The sequence below is a fragment of the Sphaeramia orbicularis genome, chromosome 8 (genome assembly GCF_902148855.1).
Source record: "Sphaeramia orbicularis chromosome 8, fSphaOr1.1, whole genome shotgun sequence".
NCBI classification, from domain to species: domain Eukaryota; kingdom Metazoa; phylum Chordata; class Actinopteri; order Kurtiformes; family Apogonidae; genus Sphaeramia; species Sphaeramia orbicularis.
The window spans coordinates 771,649-797,652 of NC_043964.1; the positions used below are offsets into that span (position 1 = coordinate 771,649).

Sequence of the window (26,004 nt, forward strand, 5' to 3'; positions counted from 1 at the left end):
AACTAATACTTCTGTTAAAGTTAACTGTCAGTAATTTTCATCTGGTTTTAATATTATTATTATTATTATTATTTACAGTTTTAAACTTTAAATTAACAGTTTAATCTCATAAATAGAAAAGAATATTTGTGAAATTATGATACATTTGCAAATGTACGTATTTTAACTGTATTTTTCTTTTTAATTTTTTTTTTTTTTTTTAAATGCAAATTTTCTGGTTATTCACAGTTACAGTTTTTTCCTGTTATTTTATAAGCATGTAAAATCACAGTCTGTTTTTGTCATTTCATTGATATTTTCCTGTATTTTAAAAATACAGGAGAAATCTGTCAAATAAACAGTAAAAATTCTGTGAAATTACAGATTTTTTACAGTGCATTTAACACACACACTTATTAAAGGGGATCCGAACCCTTCCTTAAACAACGGGTTCTCATTGTCAGTGTATCTGCATTTTTGTGTGCTGTATGTGTATTTGTGTGTGTATTTGTGTGTATTTCTATATGTATTGTGTGTGTTGCAGGTCTTCTGGGTATGGTGGCTCATATGATGTACACTCAGGTGTTCCAGATCACCGTCAGTCTGGGTCCTGAAGACTGGAGGCCTCACAGCTGGGACTATGGCTGGTCTTTCTGGTCAGTAACACAGACTGATACCTCGTCTCATTTGGATGAAACATGTCTTATTAAAGCTGCATTAAGTGGCTTAGATAAATGCCTGTTTAGTTCCTGGATGTTCCACTTTGTTCAGCGCTCATCTCTAGTTCCGTCTGTCTGCTGTTTGCTGCCGGCCAGGTGGACCAAAGTCACTTCCACTCTCATTTAACACCAGAGGGAGTCGTTTAGATCGTTAAAGTGGAATACATTTAGTAGAATGATTAGTCTGCTGCAGCTGAAGGCCAGACCCCTCCTCCAGGACAAATAAAGAGTGAACTGGCTCTGAAGTGACAAACTGAGAGGTGGATCTGTCTCAATAAATGGAAGGATGTGTGTTTTTCTGTCATTTTACGGACCGATCTGCAGACTGTCTGGAAAAAAGGATGCACAAGTCAATAAATATTCTGTTATTTCAAAAAGAAAAAAGACATTTCATTACAATTGGACCACAAACTTATATCAAGCAAAAGAAAAACCCCAGATTTTTGTGTTCGAGCTGCAAACCCAGTCCAAACTTGGTAAAAACAGTAAAACCAGTGGTTCCACTCACTCCAAAGCCCGCCCCTCACATGGACTGTAGCTGAGTTTGGCTTCCATCCATCTGATGTCATCACCTCCATGCACAGCCCACTACTACCTGAACTTCAGGTGGAGCCTTTATTTCCTGCACTGTAAAAAAAAAAATCTGTAATTTCACAGAATTTTCACTGTTTATTTGACAGGTTTTTCCTGTATTTTCAAGATACAGAAAAATATCAATGAAATGACACAAACAGACTGTGATTTAACGTGTCAAATGGAAAAGAACAGGAAAAAACTGTAACTGTGAATAAGCATAAAATTTACATTTTTTAAAATAATTTTTTTTCTTTTTTCACAGAAATTACAGTTAAAATACATTTGCAAATGTATCATAATTTCACAAATATTTCTTTTCTATTTGTGAGATTAAACTGTTAATTTAAAGTTTAATTCTGTAAAAAATAAATAAAACCAGATAAAATTACTGACAGTTAACGGTAACAGAAGTATTAGTTCTGTCAGTTGAACCAGACTTGTTTGTTCATTGACAAATATCTTGTGTAATTACAGGAGGTTTCACAACAAAAATGTTGAATAAATGTATTTTTGTGAATGTATAACATGTATAAGCACTGATAAACTGTCCAAATACAGTTTTTATCAGTGGATTGGACAACTGAGTCTGACTGAAAATTATTTATATATATATTTATAGGGAATTGGATTGTTTTAATACACGTAAATATTCTTTATTAAACATTAAAAAGTCAAAAATACGCAAAATCTCATGTAAAGTTAGGGCAAAAACCTGTATTTGAATTATGGAAAATTACTGTATTTTTATGAGATGGTTATTTTCTGTTATTTTACAGTATTTTTTCGGCGCCCCTGCTGCAGGAATAATACCTTTTTTTTTTCTTTTTTTTTTTTTTTACAGTGTGTCTTTCATTATTGGACACACTGATTAACTGATTAATCCAGGTGTGTCTAATTAATCAGTATCACAACAAGAAGCAGCAGACACACCTGGATTAAACAGTGTGTCCAATAATGAAAGACAGGAAATGAAGGAGCCATCTGAAGTTCAGGTAGTACTGGAGCTGTGCACAGTCAGCTGCCTCTATACTTGTGCCAAGTTTCAAGTAAATTGAAACAAAATTGATGTTTTCAGAGACGTTTGAAATTTCGCCCATTATAAGTAAATGGAAGAAAAAAAATATTTTAAAAACTCATCAAAAAATTGAACTTTGACCTACTTTTTCCAAAATGTATTGGCATCTACTCTGGGTCACCAGCAATCTATAAACGCAATCTGGTGTGAATTCAACCAATAGTTTTGCTGCTAAAGTGTTAAACAAAGAAACAAACCCAACCAAAAACAGTAGCCCTTGCCTCCCCTTTGGGGGGTGGGGTCAAAATAATCACCACAATGCTGCAAACAACAGTAAAAACTAAAAAAAACAACTAGAAAAATGGTGTCAAACAGCCCAAACTGTCTATTTTTATAACGAGGTAGGCTGGGGAAATTAACTCTGTAAATAAACTTATATCCAGTGGTGGAATGTCACAAAGTATTTGTACTTCTTCACTGTACTTAAGTACATTTTTATGTATCTCTGCTTTCCTTTAGTAAAAATAATAACGCATACTTTTGGTTTTACTCGGTTACATTTTCTGGCAGTTCTCTGTACTTTCTACTCCACTACACTACTACAGTTTATGCTGTTACTCATTACATTTTATGAACACAATTTCCTCAAATCTTGCCTGATAAAACAGTTCTCCTGCTGAGACTGTGGCGTTGTTTCCATCGTATCAGGTGACTCTGTTAGCTCCAGTGATGGCAGAGCACGCTGCGTTTGGGAGCTGAACCTCCGTTTCAGTCTGTGTGGAAAGTGCAGATGCCATCATTAGTCGCTTTTCCATTGACCTTCAAATTGCATGAATATAACTTGCGTTTAAAAAGTTACCCAATGGAAACACGACAATTTCACCAAAACTCTTGTTCGATTAAAAGTTTTTGCGCTGGACGGAGGTGGTTTTTCAGGTGTAGAGGAAATGGTGTACCACGCAAAACTGCAACGGAAAGACCTTTTTACACAACTAGAGTCACATGAATGAAAAAAAAAAAAACAGATGATGACGGACGTTACAACAAGTGAAGAAGAAGAGTTTTAAAAGAAACACGGTGCAGTATGTGTGGACACACCAGGAAACTGACGCATTTATCAAATAAGGTCAAAGTTCCTTTATTCCACCTGTGGGTCCATTTGTTTTGCAGACAGAGTGAACTGCATTTGGCATCACAACAAACACACACTGAACCTGTTCAGCAGAAACTGGATTAAGTGTCAAGACAAAAAGTGTTCAGTGTTCCACCATTCATCAGTATAGCAGCAGAAAAGGACAAAATCAATAAATACAATCAAATAATAAAAACAAGATGCAATAAAACATAATAAAAACCCAAGAAGATAAAAACAGACTGGGATAAAAACCAGGATAAGAACATAGAATTAAAGAATTAGAAGTCACAATAATAATAAATAGAGCGAAGAAATAGGATAAATAACTAAATAAGTAAATCCAGTGCAGTGTCACTGTTTCTTCTTGAGCTCAGTGACGGCGACAGGAACCAAACTGTTTAATAAACGCTGTGTCCTGAACCTGCATTTAGGACGGGATAGAAGTCATGGATAATAATGATGAACACATCTGTAAATCTGCACCATATTTACGATCGTCACCATGTTTACTGAATGACTTCTCGTGTCATTTCACGATAATAAATAACAAATCATCGCGTTTGTGATTTAATGGAAAAATTGACATTACACACTTCTGTTTTTTTGACATTTAGTAAATCTGGGTAAAGGTTTGTGCAGATGTCCAATGGAAAAGGGACTAATGTTAGATGTGATCACGAAGAATGCAAAATACTGAGTGAAATATTAGAATAAATGGCGATAAACGCTTCAAGAAAAGTTAAAATAGAGAAAAAATCATTTGGGAACTGCCTCAAAAATAGCGCTGGGTCTTGAAGGGTTAAACACACTTTAGCTTAGCGGCCCACAGGCTGGAGCTAATGTCGTCATGTGGCGTCTGTTACAAAACTGTCAGTCGTCTTCTTCTCCGAAACTACAATTCCGATTGACCTTCAGACTTGGTCTACAGCTTCTGTATGATGATGTCAGCAAAAGGTAGTGAAATTATTTGGATCTGGATCTGATTCTGGATTGGTGCCACTTTGAAAAATGTTCCCATTCTAACAGATAGGAAGTGGATTGATCCAATAAATCAGTATCGATCATATCAAGTGTGAATTTGAATTTGTACAGATCTGATTGAATATGAGCAAAACATGGACTATTTCTGTAACAGAATAAATACACAGAAATGGGGCAGAAGAAATGGATCTGGATACATTTAACACCAGCTTTGAATTTGGCTGCTCAGCTCCAGGGCCATGGGTCTGGTTTTTTCCAGTGAGCCTCCTGTGTGTAAAAACTGTCACCCATGATCCTCCTTGTGTGTCCTCCAGCATGGCCTGGGGCTCCTTCACCTGCTGCATGGCCGCCTCCGTCACACCTCAACTCCTACACCAAGACGGTCATCGAGTTCCGCCACAAACGGAAACTGTTCGAACAGGGTCTGCGCGAGGAGCAGAAACTACCTAGGACCAGGAGGCCTTCCACTACTTCCGGGACCCGATCCCTCCAGTCCATCTCCAGCACCGTGGAGGTCTACCCGGGACACGGAGGGACCAGGGCCGGGATGGGGGGCGGCGGTCCGGGTCCGGGTCCGGGCCTGGGACGTGGGAAGATGAGAGCCACGTCGGCCTCCATAGACCTGGGCGATAACACGGACTCGTTGGGGGAGGAGCAGTGCTGAGAGGGGGAGGAGCTAACGACAGTTAAAGAGGCGGACTGTACCTTTAAGTCTGGACTGGCCTCAGGTTTTCCCGCCAAAAACAAAAGCACAGCCGTCCTTATTTTCTGTTTAATGAAGGTTAAGGACCTTGACAGGAGGCAGTTAATTAAACAGACCTGACTCACTGTCCGTACATGAATAGAAAAGCGACAGAAGTCGTGACAAACGGACCTTTAACTGTATGATTAGTGAGTCGTTTGTGGATGAACAGCAGTTGTTCTTCGCATATTTAAAGGTGCTATGTGTAATGTGTTGGCCACAGCGTCACCTGTCCTGCAGGAACACAAACAGAAAATACTACACATAGCATTTCAGCTGTAGGTCGTGTCCAGGCTCTGTGTTTGACGCTGAATGTGAAAACTGTTAGTGCTCTATTAAAAGTATACGTCTGTTCAGTTTTTCAGCTGTGTTGGTCTTTTATGAGAGTTGGTACAAGTGCAGTCCATTTAGAAGAAAAAAAAGTCTGTTAGTTCTTTCAGAATGTTTATCAGTTTGTGTAGAGGGTGCATGTGACGTCACCACTAGTGACATCATCGTGGCTCCGCCCACTGAGTGGCAGAAAGAGGAAGATGAGTGGTTCAGTATTCAGTAAAAACTGGGGCAGGCTGTTGTTGGTTGGTTGTATTTCAGGTTCTTAAAGCAGTGGGAGCTATCGTTTACAGACACCCAAAGACAAAGAAAACAGAAGGAGATGGATCCACAAATCCAGGAAACCAAACCTAGATCTGTGGATCCTGTTTGGTGTCAGCTAACATTCACTGATGCTGTATTTTTGGTCCAATCAGACCTGAAATGACCTATTGTTTTGGCTAACGGTCCTTCTTAGTGCAGCTCTGGTTTCATGATCAGATCTTTCCTGGTTTTTGTCTCATTTTGTGATTGTGAACCTTGTGCTCCTACATGATTAGTAAACGAACTGAAACTGAGGCCAACCTAGTTTTACAAATACGGAGGAACTGGAGAATAAAGCTACGACGGAGTATTAGGACCACAGAAGAAAAGAAAAACACTGGGCCATACCAGAAGAAAGTCAGAAATATGGAGATAAACCTGGAATTTAATGAGAATAAAGTCGAATACAAAAAGAATCACAATGTTATGAGAATAAAGTCGTAGTTAAAAAAAACTCATAATTTAACAAAATGTCATTGGTTTATGAGATTAAAGTCGTCATATTCTGACAATAAATCCATAATATGATCAGAATAATGTGTTCATTTAAACCAGGTGGTGTAAATCTGCTCATTTCCCAGAATGCAGTGGTGCCCTGCTGGTCCACAGCAGTAGTATCTGTGTTGGATAAAGGACTGGATCTGAACTAGACTCAGTAAATCTGCTCAGTCCCAGTAGATCCTGCATAGATTCACTGGGGTCAGTCCACGACCTACTGGAAATGACCTTTGGATCAGCTGGTTCTGGTCCTAGTTTTAGACCCTTTGGATCAGCTGGTTCTGGGTCCTAGTTTTAGATCCTTTGGATCAGCTGGTTCTGGGCCCTAGTTTGGAGCCTTTGGATCAGCTGGTTCTGGTCCTAGTTTTAGACCCTTTGGATCAGCTGGTTCTGGGTCCTAGTTTTGGAGCCTTTGGATCAGCTGGTTCTGGGCCCTAGTTTTGGAGCCTTTGGATCAGCTGGTTCTGGGCCTAGTTTTGGACCCTTTGGATCAGCTGGTTCTGGCCCTAGTTTTGGAGCCTTTGGATCAGTGGTTCTGGGCCCTAGTTTTAGACCCTTTGGATCAGCTGGTTCTGGGCCCTAGTTTTGGAGCCTTTGGATCAGCTGGTTCTGGGCCCTAGTTTTGGAGCCTTTGGATCAGCTGTTCTGGGCCCTAGTTTTAGACCCTTTGGATCAGCTGGTTCTGGGCCCTAGTTTTGGAGCCTTTGGATCAGCTGGTTCTGGGCCCTAGTTTTAGACCCTTTGGATCAGCTGGTTCTGGGCCCTAGTTTTGGAGCGTTTGGATCAGCTGGTTCTGGGCCCTAGTTTTAGACCCTTTGGATCAGCTGGTTCTGGGCCCTAGTTTGGACCCCTGGATCAGGTCTGGATCCTCCATGTGTGTCCACATGTCAGTGTCATGGACCACTTGTTCTTTGGTAGCTCGTACAGATCCATGTCCAGTCCAACTGTCCTTCATTAATTTCAGATTTCCCATGTTCCTTTGCTCTGGCTGTGTTTACTGCTATACTCTGTCATGTTGAGCAGGTTGGTTTAAGACACTCAGTCTGACTGAGAGGGGCGTGGCCTGGGTTTAGAGGGGTGTGGCCTGGGGGGGAAGTGACGGATGTGCAGACCCTCTGTTGCACTAAAATCAAACAGAGTTATCAGATTTGTGCTGCAACAATGAATTGATTAATAGATTTTAAAAGTTGTCAACAAATTCAGCAGTGGATTAGTTTCCACGTTAGTATGGACGTACGCGCCCACGCTGTGTAGTGGGACAGAAGAAAACAGAGCAGTGCGGCTGAGGCTGTGGATGCTGGGCTGGACTTTTAAAGCTAGCTGTACATTTTATTCCAGGGGTCGCAGCGTTTGGCCCAAACGTAGTGCACCATTATCTAAGAAAAAACTGAAATATGGAGAAAAAACCGGCCCAAACCCCACAGTGCACTGCAGTCTGAGCCGCTGTGGCCACGGCCAACACGTGGAAACATTAGATAGCCTCGGCACTGTGGTTACTTCTGCCCCGACTAACGTATGCCTTCATGTTAATGTGGTGTTTAAGATGGAAGTGCTTCAGAGAAAGAACAGTCCTGCTGCAGTGTGTCTAATGTTTCATGTGGGTCAGCTGGTTGGTTTGGGTTCTGTCCTCATGTTTCCATCCACAGCAACAACAGGCTGTTTAGTGGTCTTCCATCTTCATGGGTCGGTTCTGCTAGTTCTGCTGGTTCTGCTCTTCGGTCTTCATGGGTCGGTTCTGCTGGTTCTGTTCTTCTGTCTTCATGGGTCGGTTCTGCTGGTTCTGCTGATTCTGTTCTTCCATCTTCATGGGTCGGTTCTGCTGGTTCTGCTGGTTCTACTGGTTTCTGTTCTTCATCTTTCATGGGTTGGTTCGCTGGTTCTGCTGGTTCTGCTCTTCTGTCTTCATGGGTCGGTTCTGCTGGTTCTGCTGGTTCTGTTCTTCCATCTTCATGGGTCGGTTTCTGCTGGTTCTGCTCTTCTGTCTTCATGGGTCGGTTTCTGCTGGTTCTGCTGGTTCTACTGGTTCTGTTCTTCCATCTTCATGGGTTGGTTCTGCTGGTTCTGCTGGTCTGCTCTTCTGTCTTCATGGGTCGGTTCTGCTGGTTCTGCTGGTTCTGTTCTTCCATCTTCATGGTCGGTTCTGCTGGTTCTGCTCTTCTGTCTTCATTGGGTCGGTTCTGCTGGTTCTGCTGGTTCTGCTGGTTCTGCTCTTCCGTCTTCAATTGGGTCGGTTCTGCTGGTTCTGCTGGTTCTGTCTTCCGTCTTCATGGGTCGGTTCTGCTGGTTCTGCTGGTTCTGCTGGTTCTGCTCTTCGTCTTCATGGGTCGGTTTCTGCTGGTTCTGTTCTTCGTCTTCCATGGGTCAGTTCTGCTGGTTCTGTTCTTCCATCTTCATGGGTCGGTTCTGCTGGTTCTGCTGGTTCTGCTCTTCGGTCTTCATGGGTCGGTTCTGCTGGTTCTGTTCTTCTGTCTTCATGGGTCGGTTCTGCTGGTTCTGCTGGTTCTGTTCTTCCATCTTCATGGGTCGGTTCTGCTGGTTCTGCTGGTTCTGCTGGTTCTGTTCTTCCATCTTCATGGGTTGGTTCTGCTGGTTCTGTTCTTCCATCTTCATGGGTCGGTTCTGCTGGTTCTGCTGGTTCTGCTCTTCCATCTTCATGGGTGGGTTCTGCTGGTTCTGCTGGTTCTGCTCTTCCATCTTCATGGGTTGGTTCTGCTGGTTCTGTTCTTCTGCCTTCATGGGTGGGTTCTGCTGGTTCTGCTGGTTCTGCTCTTCCATCTTCATGGGTGGGTTCTGCTGCCTGTCTCTACTGGATCCTGTGTCCGTGTGCACATGTGTGACAGTAACTCTACTTGGACAAACTGCGTTGTCCAGACGTTCTGAGTCATTCTGCTGCAGATGCGTTAATTAACCCTTTCATGCAGGAATTATGAAAAAAAAAGTATCTAGATTTTTTTTTAGATTAATTTAATTACTCGAAATTAGGCTGAAGTTGAAATGCATTTTGAGGTGTTTTTTTTTTTTTTTATGGTTTTATTAAGAAGATACTTAACCTTCTGAGACGCAGGAAAGTACACAGTTTTGGCTTATTTGAATGAAATAATTGCCTATGTTGGAAACACCATGATGCAACAGTTTTTTACAGATGCATTTGCAGTGGGACAGTTTTTTGTTGGTTTTTTTGTTTTGTTGGAACTCTTGTCCACACAGGGACAGTGAAACCCACAGCTTGGGTCTGAGGAGGTCAACTGTATGAGATCACAGCGCAGTCCAAATTCTAAAACGAAAATGATCCTTTTTTTCACTGTATTGTTCAGGGTCTATACAGACGGCCCCCATGTGGTTTGGAGAATATGACCTTTATAGCCCTTTGGAAAGTGAGCTTAAACTGTGTCCACAAAAGTGTTGCACAATCATGTTATTTACATGTGCTTTTAAAGTTTTGCCTGAGAACATTTTTTTTTATGTAACTGAATTGAATAAATAATGATGACTCCAAATTCCAAAACTCTAAATTTTAACAATATTATGCCTTTTAGTAAAAGTTTTGTGGGGTATAATGCACGTGTAAATAAGATGAGGCATAATGGGGTTTTAAAATGGACTGAAATTTCAGGTTGTTGTCATTATTCAGTGTTTGTGCGAGGATAGTTTTTATATGTAAATACTTTCAGAATTAATTTGACTGTTTGCACTAAAACAAAGAAGAAAAAATTGGAACTGTCATATTATAGACTATTATGTTAATATTTTCCTGTCCAACCCACTTGACACCTGAACGCCCCTGTTTTAAATGAAGCGTCTTTACCGTCCTGACAGCTGTTTTCATCACCGTCACTGGAAACGGATTTGAAGGAATCCCACCCGCAGCGCCTCCCTGACAGGATAAATGTGACGGACAGCTCCGTCACCCACAGGTCAGCGGTTCAACCCCCTAATGCGCTCAGCGTCACCGTGTCCTTGTGGAAATGTCCCCTGGTGAGCCCTCTGGAAATGAATGGACTGTCTGCGAGTGTCGAGGGGAAAAACCTGCAAATAAATGTGTGCAGAAAATGAAATGTGTGCAGAAAATGAAATGTGTGCAGAAAATGAAATGTGTGCAGAAAATGAAATGTGTGCAGAAAATGAAATGTGTGCAGAAAATGAGTGCTGCAAATATGAACAATGAAAAAACTCTGAATGTGTCTGGGTCCAACGGCTGCATTCAACAAAGAAAAAAAGAGCTGGAAATGTAAGATGGACAGAAAACCACCACAGTGTGTCTTCTACAGAGGGATTTAGTTCTACTGATACTTTAATGATGGCATGTACGTGTTAGTTTTATAGTTTATATTCACATGAACCCTTTATAGTTCACTCATAGAAATACTCTGAAATTCAACTTTTCAACCTTAGTGTGTTATGAAGGACATACAAGACTTTATTACTTTAGTAAGTAAAGTTTATTTAAAGAGCACTTTTCCACTCAGTGCTTTACACTGCACAATACAATTAAAATAAACTAAAACGGGATAAATACATACAGTGCAGTTATAGTAGCCCTGAGTCAGTTAGGAATTAAAATGCTATGAATGTGAAATGTTTCAAAAATTTTTTATTGTCATGTAAAAAATCAAGGTCAACAAAGTGACATATTTAGTCCTTACCCATAAGTGGCAGGAAAAAAATCCAGGACATGTACGTAAAAATAAAACAATAAAAACATGTAAGATGAAAGGAGCATGTATTTTAGAACATTAGACAAACTAAGTGCTGATCCAGACCCCTGTGGTCCAGACCCTGTGGTCCAGACCCCTGTGGTCCAGACCCTGTGGTCCAGACCCCCTGTCCAATCCACATGACCCCTTTGAACATCATTTCTTACATTAGTTCCATACTGCATGGTACCAAACAAAGCAGGTGGACCTGACAGACCCGACCCTGGAGACCACATTGGACCTGACAGACCCTGGAGACCACATTGGACCTGACAGACCCCTGGAGACCTCATTGGACCTGACAGACCCTGGAGACCACATTGGACCTGACAGACCCTGGAGACCACATTGGACCTGACAGACCCTGGAGACCACATTGGACCTGACAGACCCTGGAGACCAATTGGACCTGACAGACCCTGTAGACCACATTGGACCTGACAGACCCTGGAGACCTCATTGGACCTGACAGACCCTGGAGACCACACTGGACCTGACAGACCCTGGAGACCTCATTGGACCTGACAGACCCTGCGAGACCACATTGGACCTGACAGACCCTGGAGACCACATCGGACCTGACAGACCCTGGAGACATCATTGGACCTGACAGACCCTGGAGACCACATTGGACCTGACAGACCCTGGAGACCACATTGGACCTGACAGACCCTGGAGACCACATCGGACCTGACAGACCCTGGAGACCACATTGGACCTGACAGACCCTGGAGACCACATTGGACCTGACAGACCCTGGAGACCACATGGGACCTGACAGGACCCTGGAGGACCTCATTGGACCTGACAGACCCTGGAGACCACATTGGACCTGACAGACCCTGGAGACCACATTGGACCTGACAGACCCTGGAGACCACATGGACCTGACAGACCCTGGAGACCACATTGGACTGACAGACCCTGGAGACCTCATTGGACCTGACAGACCCTGGAGACCACATTGGACCTGACAGACCCTGGAGACCACATTGGACCTGACAGACCCTGGAGACCACATTGGACCTGACAGACCCTGGAGACCTCATTGGACCTGACAGACCCTGGAGACCTCATTTGACCTGACAGACCCTGGAGACCACATTGGACCTCAGATTGTTCCCTCACTGTAACTATTGCTGTCACCTGTATTGTAATGTGCGTAGAAATGACCAAAAATAGTCACTTGCCTGATAAAAGGTTAATATACTGTCAGTTATTTGAACTTTATTGGTGTTTTAAATATTAATTATTCATTCATCCAAGCTGGCTGCACCAAGTCCACCAACCCTCAAAGACCTGAACCAGAGTCAAACACAGAATAGAAGACATGAACGCCTGGATGTGGAGAACAGTTCACTTTGAATTTACAAACAAAAATACTGTTCCCTAAGATACATTTAACCATACATTTAAATTTTAGACAAATAACAGATTTGAGATTTCAGTTATAATCAAAGAATTCACAATAAAATAAATTTAGTTCACATGTACTGAATTATATTGTAGAGTATTTGTTTTATTGGGGCATAAATTATCTAATGATGAAATTTCAGCAACACAAAGATTTTTTTTATCAAATAAATCACTGTTTATTTGCTTATTGGCTGAAATAAACAGAACAGACATGCTTAAAAAAAAAGCAAAACTAAGCAAATGCTTCAGGATTTGATGTGATGTTGTTTTCTAATCCTAAACGTGTCATGACCATAAACCACTCGTGTTCGCTGCTCCTTCAGATGCTGGAGCACTCTGGATGTTACATAAGGTCTGATGGATTGGAAACGCTGGGATTACATTGGCCGGGAAGTCGCAGCAGAAACAGGGCGGTTTGGAGTCTGTAAAACCACGTAATCCAAACACGAGCTCTGAAGCCTTTGACTGTAAACGACTGGTTTACACTGGCAAGTCTGAAACCTTCAGCAAAAAACGAAAAATTCAAACTAAAAACCTACTGTTAGCATGGATTTACCCGCACAGGGTGAGCAATAACAGACCTTTTCTGTCGTTCATTATTATTTATTAACACATGACAGATGGAGAGTCACTGTTTTACTATGGTGTTAAAAATGTTAATTTTAAGAACAGCCAAAAATAAAAATATGGATTAAAAAATCAGTCAAGTTAAAAGACACACACATACAAAAGCAAGTCCAGTATCAATTTAAAACAAATTAAATATGCAGGAGGTGTCAGTAATGACTCTCAGGACAAATACACCTGCAGATAAGCTCAAATTTATCTGTTTATTATCAATTTGAAGACACTGGTTTATTGTTCTAAATCAGTGAACAGCTCAAAATAATTTATACTACACTGGAAAAAAAAAAAAAAATCTGTAATTTAACAGAATTTTCACTGTTTATTTTACAGGTTTTTCCTCTATTTTAGGATACAGGAAAATATCAATGAAATGACATAAACAGACTGATTTTACATGTCAAATGGAAAATAACAGAAAAAAACCTGTAACTGAATAACCGAAACATTTCCATTTTTAAACGAATGTTTTTTTTCTTTTTTCACAGAAAAATACAGTAAAAATACATTGCAAATGTATCGCACTTTCACTACTATTTCTTTTCTATTTGTGAGATTGAACTGTTAATTTAAAGTTTAATACTGTAAAAAAAATAATAATAATAAAATGAGATAAAATTACTGACAGTTAACAGTAACAGAAGTATTAGTTCTGTCAGTTGAACCAGACTGTTTGTTCATTGACAATATCTTGTGTAATTACAGGAGGTTTCACAACAAAACTGTTGAATAAATGTATTTTTGTGAATGTAGAACATGTATAAGCACTGATAAACTGTCCAAATACAGTTTTTATCAGTGGATTGGACAACTGAGTCTGACTGAAATTATTTATATATATATATTTATAGGGAATGGATTGTTTTAATACATGGACATATTCTTAGTAAACATTAAAAAGTAAAAAAAAATGCAAAATCTCATGTAAAGTTAGGGCAAAAAAACTGTATTTGAATTCTGGAAAATTACCGTATTTTTATGAGATGGTTATTTTCCGTTATTTTACAGTATTTTTTCCCTGCTGCCAGAATATTACCTTTTTTTTTTTTTTTTTTTTACACAGTGTAGAGGGCAGACCTCCGCCAAGGCACATCAGTACCCCCCCCCCCCCCAACCCCGTTAACCACCAAAATGTAAGCATTTATTCCTTGTGCCAGTATTAACATTTCCTGAAAATTTCATCAAATCCTTCCATAACTTTTTGTTATCTTCATAACAGACAAACCCCAATGAAAACATAACCTTCTTGGCAGAGGTAAAAATACAAAATACAGAGTGTAATATTAGAATAAATGGTGGTAAATCAGTTAAAGCAGTGATGTTTTGTTTTAAATGGAATTCTTCCTTTTCCCTCATGTCCCTGTGGTCTCCATAAACTGTAAATGCTCTGCTTGGCTCTGAATTCTTCTTTCATCAGCTCCACAGGTCCATTTCAACACTGTTTCTGACTAATGACACCACAAAGGGGGTTTGGAGCGCTGGCCCTTTAAATGCACAGGACACACTGCAGGCCCCGCCCCCTCCAGGTTATTGGCTGTGCTGCTCTGTCCTGTTCAACCAACACCTGAACATTTGAGGTAACGGGCTCAGAGTTTGGACAGATTTTCAGTTTTTACTCCAACTGCTGCTGCTGATAAACTATTTGTGTCGAACTGGAGAAATGTTGGTCTGAAGTCTGGACCTGATATGAGCAAATGTGGAGACGGAACCAGTTAGAGACGCAACTAATTAAGCAGAATTTCAAACCGGTTGGAGAAATCCACTGGATTTTGCCCAAATGAATCTAAAGATAGTTTATCATCAGCTGGAGGGTTCAAATTCAAACAGGCTGAACTATTAGAGTCCAAATACACAAAGAAATGAAGCACAGACGAAGAACAGTGGGTTTAGGTAAATATGAGCGCTTTAAGAAAGTGTAAAAAAACACAGAAAACTTCATTTGGGAAGTTCTACAAAAGCAGCTCGGGGTCTGTACGGGCTCATGATCAGGTTTCTGTGATACAAGTAGGTGCTGTGTTGGGCTCTGAAGTCCAGTTTATAAGAAATGTATGTTTTGAAGTTCATTTGTACAGGTATTTTCTGTCCCAGATAGGAGATATTTCTGCAGTATTCTGGCGTAATGTGTCCTGTTTGTCTTTCTGTTGTCATTCTGAAAGCCTTTAGGGTGAACTGGGGTCTGGTTCAGGTTCTCCAGACCAGATGTGGAGGCCTCCAGCAGTATGAGTGTGAGTTGTGGCACATGTGGTGGACTACAGACTGGGCCCAGAGCAGATCCAGAACAGGGATGGCATGGCATGTTTACAGCAGACTGAGCAGAGCACCGGCATCTGATTCCATATGTGGATGTGTTCTGGTTGTGTTTGGCAGATTTCTGTAAGCCAAAACACTGCACAAAGAGCGGGAGTTTCTACCCAGAAGAAAACCCACTTCATTTAAAAACACAATCAACACACATTTGGGTGAATTTTGTTCTCCTTGTGGCCTCTGTTTGGGTCAGTTTTGGTACTTTTGGCTGGATTATGGGATTTGGGGCTTTTCTGGGACAGTTATGGCTGTGTTTTGGAAGTCCACACAGTTAGTTTTGGGTGAATTTTATCTTCCTTCTGGTTGGATTTTGGCTGGCCTATTTTGGGCCGTTTAGGGCCCATACGTCCGCCCAGAACTTTGCCAAATGGCGTGCCAGTTTTGGGCCAGATTTAAGCCATAATGACTGGGCTATCTGGGGTGTTTACTGGTGGGCACACGACCCCTTAGAGTCCACAGAAGCCAGTGCATGAACAGTAGTGACTTAAACTAAGCAGAACGGTGCCGTTTATGTGCAGTGGTCCACATGTGTATTTACCGTCAGCGCCGTCACAGTGAACACTTCGCATCAGCTCTTAGCGATGACAGGAAGCTGTTGTTTGGTTGTAAATGAAGTCCACTGCGGTCCTTGGGGGATCCATTAGGTGGATGTGGGTGTGCAGCTCTGGACTTAATGGGGCTTACTCATAGTAATGCTTCATCTCAAGGTGGAGCTGCATTTTCCAGTGCGTGTGAACAGGCCCAGTGTGTGACCTTCCCCGTAATGACGCCACAGATTGAACTGCAGCGCCACAAACTCTGTGGACATCGGACGCATTCATACAGGACTGACACCAGTAATAGGAACAAATGAACACAACCTGCGGCCGAAGGGGAAACAGCTGATCTGTTTGTATGAAAAACAAGCTAACATTTATAGTGCACTTCATTTCCAATGAGACGTCCCGCTGATCAGTACCCTTTATATTCCACCGCCCATCGCTCACCCTGGTCTCATGTTTCAGATTGTGATCCATAGACGTCAGGGTTCTCATCAGACGCAGACTTTTTTATACTTGATCTTTATTTGTTTTATCAATAGACAATACAACACAGAAACTGGAGGTCACTGGTTGAACACAAAGTATTTCAGTGACAGTCGTACACTGGGGATGCACCCAGACCGAGCACAAGTACGAGTACTTCCATTTGAGTACTTGCCGATACTGAGTACCGATACGAGTCCTTAATAATCCCATTCCAGTTGTTAGTTCCTTTTGTAAATGTGCTTTATTGTCGTTGTCATTAGTCTGACTGGAACAAAGTGCTGCTGCTGACATTTAATGTGTTGGAATGAGCGTTTGTCAGTTAATCCACCAGGGGGCGCCGCTCTGAATTAACCATACTGGACAAATACCACGAAGAAGAGGAAAGTTTAATGAAGAAGAAGAAGAAAGTCAGTAATAACAAACCTGTAGACGACAGAGGAACACTACTGTGATACTGATGTTGGTACTGATGAGGGTAGTTGTCCTAAATGTGTCAGTAGTTTTTCATAACTCACAGTCACTCTTTGAACAGATCCACGACCTCCACGATTTTTCGGTGGTATGCCTCGGAATCCTCCGTCTGGGTAGGCATCTGTGAGCACCTGGGAAAACAGACAAATCTGTACAGAATGGAGCAGAGGACGGACAGAACGCTCTGTATCCGTCTGTCTTTAACGGAACTTTCAGTCACTGTTACCAAGGTTATTATCGTTAACGAAAACTAATGAAACGACCAAAACTACAATTGTAAAAACATTTTCATTAACTGAAATTAATAAAAACTAGAATTAAAAGAAAAAACCATAACTAACTGAAACTGTATTGTGTGTTTACTAAACTAACTAAAACAGAAAAAATTCTGGATCTAATTCCCTTGGTTTTGGTCTTTGTCAATGTCAGATTGATGTTCAATGGATTTCTTTGTCTCTCTCAGTTTTCTGTGCTGTCTCCATACGACACTTTTTGCTCCGTCACTTGTGTTCACTTGTGGTTTCCAGTCGTCTTCTGGTCCCCACTCTACCTGGAAACATGGAGACTAAAGCAGCAGAGTCCTGTCTGGGATTGATTTGAATAGGAGCACAGAGAAGAAGAGAAAAGAGACCACTGAACTACAACTGAACTACAACTGAACTACAACTGAACTACAACTGAACTATAACTAAACTACAACTGAACTACAACTGAACTACAACTGAACTACAACTGAACTAAAACTAAACTACAACTGAACTATAACTAAACTACAACTGAACTACAACTAAACTACAACTAAACTACAACTGAACTACAACTAAACTACAACTGAACTACAACTGAACTACAACTAAACTAAAACTAAACTACAACTGAACTACAACTAAACTACAACTGAACTACAACTGAACTAAACTGAAACTAAACTACAACTGAACTACAACTAAACTACAACTGAACTACAACTGAACTACAACTAAACTACAACTAAACTACAACTGAACTACAACTGAACTACAACTAAACTAAACTACAACTGAACTACAACTGAACTACAACTGAACTACAACTGAACTATAACTAAACTACAACTGAACTACAACTAAACTACAACTGAACTACAACTGAACTACAACTGAACTACAACTAAACTACAACTGAACTACAACTAAACTACAACTGAACTACAACTAAACTACAACTAACTAAACTGAACTACAACTACAACTAAACTACACTAAACTACAACTGAACTACAACTGAACTACAACTAAACTAAAACTAAACTACAACTGAACTACAACTAAACTACAACTGAACTACAACTGAACTAAACTGAAACTAAACTACAACTGAACTACAACTAAACTACAACTGAACTACAACTGAACTACAACTAAACTAACTAAACAACACTGAACTACAACTGAACTACAACTAAACTAAACTACAACTGAACTACAACTGAACTACAACTGAACTAAACTACAACTGAACTACAACTGAACTACAACTAAACTAAACTACAACTAAACTAAAACTAAACTACACTAAAACTAAACAACCACTGAACTAAAACTAATCTAAAACTTAACATTTAGAAAAAAATGAAAATTAATACAAACTATCAAACCTGCTGTAAAAACGAATTCAAACGAACTGAATTAGAGAAAAAAGTCCAAACTAAATAAAACTAAACTAGAATGAAAAATCCAGAACTGTTAGAACCTTACCCGTTACTGTTGTCACGTTGTTTCTTCAGTTTAATCTCCTCTCTGCTGACACTACTCCTCTGTCGTGTACGTACCTGCTGCACTATGAGCTGAACGTCGCACTGCTGTAAAGTGGTATCAGTGTGTTTGTATCAGAGTACTTTTATGAGTACGAGTACAAATACACACTCTCAGTATTGGTGTCAAGTGTTCTGTTTCTTTGATTTTTTGCTTTTTGCCCCAACTCTGAAAAAGGCACAAACGTCTGGAGGCAGGTTTTGTGCAACTGGACTTCACTCCAAAGATTCCCAGGACGACTTTTTCCAGTTTTTTTTTTTATGTTATTAAAGTTCAGAGGCACAGGTGGTTTGGTGCACCTACACTGAATGCAGTACTGGTCTTTCACCCTTTAGGGTGAAAACCTTTAACAATAAACACAGAAACAAACAACTATTAATTGACCAATAAGTACAACATAATCACCATTAGATAGAAAAATAGATATTACATATAGATAAAATACAGCACAAAAATTTTTAATTTAAATTGATTAACAAGAAATATTACACTGGGTTACAAACAAATGTTTTTTGCAAGTTGTCCAGGTTTTTTCAGCTGAATCAGGACCATGTTGCAGCGCTAAATCCAAAATGACATCTGTTTTCTCAGTCAGGTCAGGTTTTTTTGTTAATTTGATTTTGAAAAATTTGATCTTCTCACAAAATTGCTTACATTTTTGTGACTTTATCAGTTGATTTTTTATAGAGTTCTCACCCAAAATAGGTTTGAAGAGAAAAAAAAATCATTTTCTAACAGGATTCCTGTTAGGTACACCGGTGTATTCAGCGCAGATGGAGCAGAATACGTCAGGCTTATTTTTGCCAGATCTTCTCGTCGAAGCCATTTCATTCACCTGTAATATTAAAAAAAACATTAATCATAAATTGGCAAAAGTAAAATCTTCAGAACTCGTTTATTGCAAGAAATATGAAAGAATTTTGTATCATATGATGTGAAAATGCCCATAAATGTAAGCACAAATGTTCAAAAGCCAATATGGAGCATGGTTCAGAAAGTTGACCTGAGTGAGCAAAATGAATGTGAGTTTTGGATTCAGCACCAAAATGATCCTACACCAGCTCAGAAAACTTAATACATTTGTTGTTGACCAGTGTAATATATTTAACACATCTGAATAAATAGAATAAGCAGAGACAGAAAATCCAATTAATTAAACTCACTTAACACTATTTAGACCCAACACACTCACCACTAGAACTATAATTAACGACATAATTAGACGACTGAAACCCTGTGCCCAGGCTGGTTCCATTTCAAATACATGATTATGTGGAATCTAAAGCCCAGATCACCCCCTGTTCACCAGAACCCCCGCTGCAGTTCCACACCGCAGCTTTAAGTTGGACCCTTTAAAGCCTGTCTGCGCTCACACACAACAGCACACTGACGTCAGACTGTCATTAGGATTAAAGATCACAGTTCTAGTGCCGCCGTAAACTCCACATTTCACAGACAGTCTGAGCGGCGGCCCCTCCACACCGTCCACACGTCTGTGGTTTGTACAGGAGCTGCAGCGGCGTCTGCTCCGCCCTTTCATCAGTTTCTGCTGCTGTCTGATTGGACACACCTGCAGTCGTTCAGCAGTGTGCATGACGACAGCGCTCAGCTGAGCCCGCTGTGCTCCGGACTGACCCGACTGCTGTGGCCTCTGAAGCTCACACACTGTTTTTACCTTCTGTCCTCCCTCCATGTGTTTCCCACTGAATTAAAACCAGTTTGACTTTACAGTTGGACCAGTACCTGATACTGGTATGGGCGTCGGTGCATCCCCAGTAGTAATTATGCATGGTTTTATTCATAGTCCTTCCATTTTCTCCAGTGTTTTATGAAGAAATGTTCCTTGAGCCGTAGGAGATAATCCGTCTGTCCTGACAGTAGGTTTTCACCACTGATCCTCATGGGGTGTGCCAGTTTGGAGCCACTTCCTTGTAATGGCCTTTTAGAAGCAATTCTAAGCATTTTACAGAAGTATTTGTCTTCTTTCTCTAACACACTTCTGTCAAACTCATGTTAGTTCAGTTCCACATTCAGCTAAAAAGGCTTCTATGGTGGTGCACCAGCTGCAGCCGGTGTCCCTAATCATCCATCGAAATCTCATTTGATGTACTCTGTGCTGTCAAATGACAATAAAGAAATCTGTGAATCTGATCTGCAGTGGGCCGAACCAGGAAAATAAGAACAGAATAAATAGACATAATGTCAACTCCAAACTTTTCTCTATATTTGACAGTGAAAAAAGTAAATTTACATTATGAGAAGGTTTCCATCTACAAACTGTCCTTTCAAAAGATGTGAATAACACGAACAAACTGAACAAATCAGTGTAATTTTAACACTATTCAGCCTCAGTTTATCATTTACATATATACATTAGAACTTCCAGATCACAGTGGATCTACAGACACATTTAATAACAGGCAGAATATTGTTAAAATTGGACTTATTTCTCTTGGTTGTTCATATTTGTTCAGGTTATTCATTTTTTTCTTTTTTTTTCTTTTTTTTTTACAAATTATACTTTGTTTTAGTGTAAATACATGAAAATATTTACATTTACAAAGAGAAAAATTTGGAGTTGTCATTATTGATATGTTATTCTGATAGTATTTTAGTGAATCCTGCCCACTGCAGACTGAATTGCACCGTAAGAAAAATCTGTAATTTAACAGAATTTTCACTGTTTATTTGACAGATTTTTCCTGTATTTTTCAGATACAGGAAAATATCAATGAAATGACAAAAACAGACTGTGATTTTACATGAAAAATGTAAAATAACATGAAAAAACTGTAACTGAATAACCAGAAAATTAATTTTTTTAAAAAAAGAAATTAAAAAAAAAAAAAATCCAGTTAAAATGCATTTGCAAATGTATCATATTTTCACAAATATTTCTTTTCTATTTATGAGATTAAACTGTTAATTTAAAGTTTAATACTGTAAAAAAAAAAATTAAAACCAGATAAAATTACTGACAGTTAACGGTAACAGAAGTATTTGTTCTGTCAGTTGAACCAGACTTGTTTGTTCATTGACAAATATCTTGTGTAATTACAGGAGGTTTCACAACAAAACTGTTGAATAAATGTATTTTGTGAATGTAAACATGTATAAGCACTGATAAACTGTCCAAATACAGTTTTTATCAGTGGATTGGACAACTGAGTTATCTCACTGAAAATTATTTATATTATTTATAGGGAATTGGATTGTTTTAATACATGTAAATATTCTTTATTAAACATTAAAAAGTCAAACAAATCTGCAAAATCTCATGTAAAGTTAGAGCAAAAACTGTATTTGAATTATGGAAACTTACCGTATTTTTATGAGATGGTTATTTTCTGTTATTTAACAGTGTTTTTTTGGTGCCCCTGCTGCTGGAATAATACTGTTTTTTTACTTTTTTTTTTTTTTTTTACAGTGTGTTCTGAATGTGGAACCTGAACTAAAAGGATTGTTTATATCTTCAGTGTAATTTTTGCATTTCATAAATTCATCCCAGAGCCGGACTGGACCCTTTGGTGGGCCAGATTTGGCCCCTGGGCCACATGTTTGACACCTGTGCTCTAACACACCTCCAGGTCGCAGTCCCAGCAACAAACAAACAAACTTGGGGTGCTTCGGAACTGTGGAAGTCATAAATAATGGCCTGAGTCATTTCAGGTGGCAGACATCAGACCTGGTGCTAAAGGTTCCAGTGAAGCTGAATCTCATGTGAGGACGTGGACGAGTAGGACGCTGCAGAAGAACAGATGTGGGACACTTTCATCAGGTCACCGAGTCTGTTTACATCCACGCTAATACTCTGATCATTATCAGATGTCTGGAGCTTCCAGATTATTGCAGTGATCATGTAAACAGGATAATCTGATCTGTTTTATCAGATAACAGCTGTAATCTGAGTATGAGTAATCAGATTAACACACCTGGATTTGTCCCCAATACTCTGATGTCTCCCTGCATGTATACAGGTTCATCTGATTTATTTAGTTCTTCTACAAAAACAGTTAACCCTTTAACTCCTGACGTGTCTGTGGTGAGCGTTCTGAATGTAGGCCTTATTTTAACCCATAAAGACCCAGTGCTGCGTTTGAGGTAGTTCCCAAATGGATTTCTGTCAGGATTTCACCGTTTTAAGTGATTTAGAATAATATTATACTCTGTAGTTTGTGTTTTTTTTCTGTAAAAATCATGTATTTTCCTCTATTTCATTTACTGATCACATGAATGTTCATTAAAGCGGTGATTAAAGTTGAGGGTTCTTATATCAGAAACAGACAAAACTGTAGAAAAAGTGATTTTTCTCAACAAATCTATCATCTATCAGGCCAGTCTTTAATGTATTATGTGAGACAGTACACCTGATCTGATCTCAGGGGAAATTATCTGGATTTCTGTATTTTGTATCTCCTCAGTTTCACACTTTTTACATTAAATTATGTTCCAATACAACACATGCCTGTTCTATGGAAGAGAGACTTTAGTTGGATAGGAATCTGCAGAAGGACACAAGTCACATTGGGTACAACAGTACAACTATTAAAAAAAAAAAATATTATATATATATATATATATATATATATACACACACAGACACATGTCATTACTTATATTATATTATATTATTTTTTTACTTGCGATCACATCGGATCCCTGAACTAAAACCAGTTCAACGCCTTTAATATGTAACCCTTTAACACCAAACGTATCATATTTGACACAGGAGTTTTGAAGCCCTCTACATGGTCAGTGTGATCATTTTTTTCTTGAAAAACCTGATGTATACAATCAGATACATGCAGTACACAGATAATCCACCAGGGGGAGGAGTTCATTCACCAGAGGCCTTTAGTGACACTACCAGACTGACACTAATGAGGAAGAACTGGGAGCATTTAGAAAAGGAATTACCAATTTGTTCCCCATGTTTGTGTTAAATTACGTTTTTGTTTGTTCAAAAATAAAAATATTTGAGCATTAAGACCTGATGGATCAAATATGATAGAAAATTGAAACTCATACATGGAAATTGATATTAGAAAAAAAATGTTTTGGTCATTCAGAAGGACCGATAAAGGCTCCGGTTTCAAAGAACTGGAATTTTCTGTCAATGATCAAAGGTTCAGGCTTTCCAGGGTTAATGTTCTCAGTGTCAGTTTTTGCATTGATTTAACTGGTGGGCCAGATTGGACCATCTGGGGGGGGGGGGTCTAATGCATGTGTGGACATTATTGAAGTCTGAATCAAACCCTCCTGTTTCAGATTCCGCCTGTTTCAGATTCCTCCTGTTTCAGATTCCGCCTGTTTCAGATTCCTCCTGTTTCAGATTCGTCCTGTTTCAGATTCCGCCTGTTTCAGATTCCTCCTGTTTCAGATTCGTCCTGTTTCAGATTCGTCCTGTTTCAGATTCCTCCTGTTCAGATTCCTCCTGTTTCAGATTCCTCCTGTTTCAGATTCCTCCTGTTTCAGATTCCTCCTGTTTCAGATTCGTCCTGTTTCAGATTCCTCCTGTTTCAGATTCCTCCTGTTTCAGATTCGTCCTGTTTCAGATTCCTCCTGTTTCAGATTCGTCCTGTTTCAGATTCGTCCTGTTTCAGATTCCTCCTGTTTCAGATTCGTCCTGTTTCAGATTCGTCCTGTTTCAGATTCCTCCTGTTTCAGATTCGTCCTGTTTCAGATTCCTCCTGTTTCAGATTCCTCCTGTTTCAGATTCCTCCTGTTTCAGATTCGTCCTGTTTCAGATTCGTCCTGTTTCAGATTCCTCCTGTTTCAGATTCCTCCTGTTTCAGATTCGTCCTGTTTCAGATTCCTCCTGTTTCAGATTCCTCCTGTTTCAGATTCGTCCTGTTTCAGATTCCTCCTGTTTCAGATTCGTCCTGTTTCAGATTCGTCCTGTTTCAGATTCCTCCTGTTTCAGATTCGTCCTGTTTCAGATTCCTCCTGTTTCAGATTCCTCCTGTTTCAGATTCCTCCTGTTTCAGATTCCTCCTGTTTCAGATTCGTCCTGTTTCAGATTCCTCCTGTTTCAGATTCCTCCTGTTTCAGATTCCTCCTGTTTCAGATTCGTCCTGTTTCAGATTCCTCCTGTTTCAGATTCGTCCTGTTTCAGATTCGTCCTGTTTCAGATTCCTCCTGTTTCAGATTCGTCCTGTTTCAGATTCCTCCTGTTTCAGATTCCTCCTGTTTCAGATTCCTCCTGTTTCAGATTCGTCCTGTTCAGATTCCTCCTGTTTCAGATTCGTCCTGTTTCAGATTCATCCTGTTTCAGATTCATCCTGTTTCAGATTCGTCCTGTTTCAGATTCCTCCTGTTTCAGATTCCTCCTGTTTCAGATTCCTCCTGTTTCAGATTTGTCCTGTTTCAGATTCCTCCTGTTTCAGATTCCCTGTTTCAGATTCGTCCTGTTTCAGATTCCTCCTGTTTCAGATTCGTCCTGTTTCAGATTCGTCCTGTTTCAGATTCCTCCTGTTTCAGACTGCACATGCCCTGGTCCAACATGTGCCTGGTTTTTGGGTTCTCTGTCATGTGTTTCCTCATATCCGGTCCAGACGGTCCAGGTTTTTCTGGGTAGGTGTCTGGATGTTTGTGTTGCAGATGCAGTGGAACAGTGAACAGTGATGCGGCTGAATCCCATCAGCCCTTTCAGTGTCAGACCTCAGGCATCGCTCATGTTCTTTACAGAAGTGGGACTTTTTACTGGACGGCTGCTCTGCGTATCACCTGGAAAACATCCTCCTGCATACTGAGGTTTTTTGGACAGGAGGTGCTTGGATATCTGCTCCTGTTAAAGCCAGCCTCAGGGACGGGCCTGGGGGGGGGGGGGGGCTCTGATTTGTGTGGCTCTGCAGTGTATTGTCATTGACTGTGTTTTTCCTTACTGTATTACACTGGCAGTGAGTCAGTCATGACAGACATATACATATAAATACATATACATATAAATATACATATACATATAATATACATATACATATAAATATACATATACATATAATATACATATACATATAAATATACAATACATATAAATATACATTACATATAAATACATATACATATAAATATACATATACATTAATATACATATACATATAAATATACATATACATACAGGGTGGGGAAGCAAAATGTACAATATTTTGAGGCAGGGATTGAAAGACAGTGTATGACCAATTAGTTTATTGAAAATCATGAGAATTTTTTCCACAAGAAAATGTCCATAATAGAAAATGTTTTTATTCTATGTGTCCTCCTTCTTTCTCAATAACTGCCTTCACACACTTCCTGAAACTTGTGCAAGTGTTCCTCAATATTGGGGTGACAACTTCTCCCATTCTTCTTTAATAGTATCTTCCAGACTTTCTGGTAATAGTTTTGCTCATAGTCATTC

At 39.8% G+C, this 26,004-nt stretch overlaps 1 protein-coding gene across 1 annotated transcript in view; it reads left to right on the plus strand.

Moving 5' to 3' along the window:
- The window catches only part of LOC115423553 (germ cell-specific gene 1-like protein), a 36,923-nt gene extending 31,737 nt beyond the window's left edge, over window positions 1–5,186 (plus strand). Inside the window, 5 exon segments of the mRNA XM_030140405.1 lie at window positions 524–635; window positions 4,720–4,764; window positions 4,766–4,853; window positions 4,856–4,885; window positions 4,887–5,186. Of these exon segments, the coding sequence (XP_029996265.1) occupies window positions 524–635; window positions 4,720–4,764; window positions 4,766–4,853; window positions 4,856–4,885; window positions 4,887–5,069 (458 nt within the window). The 3' untranslated portion in view covers window positions 5,070–5,186.
- Window positions 5,187–26,004: the final 20,818 nt, after the last annotated feature.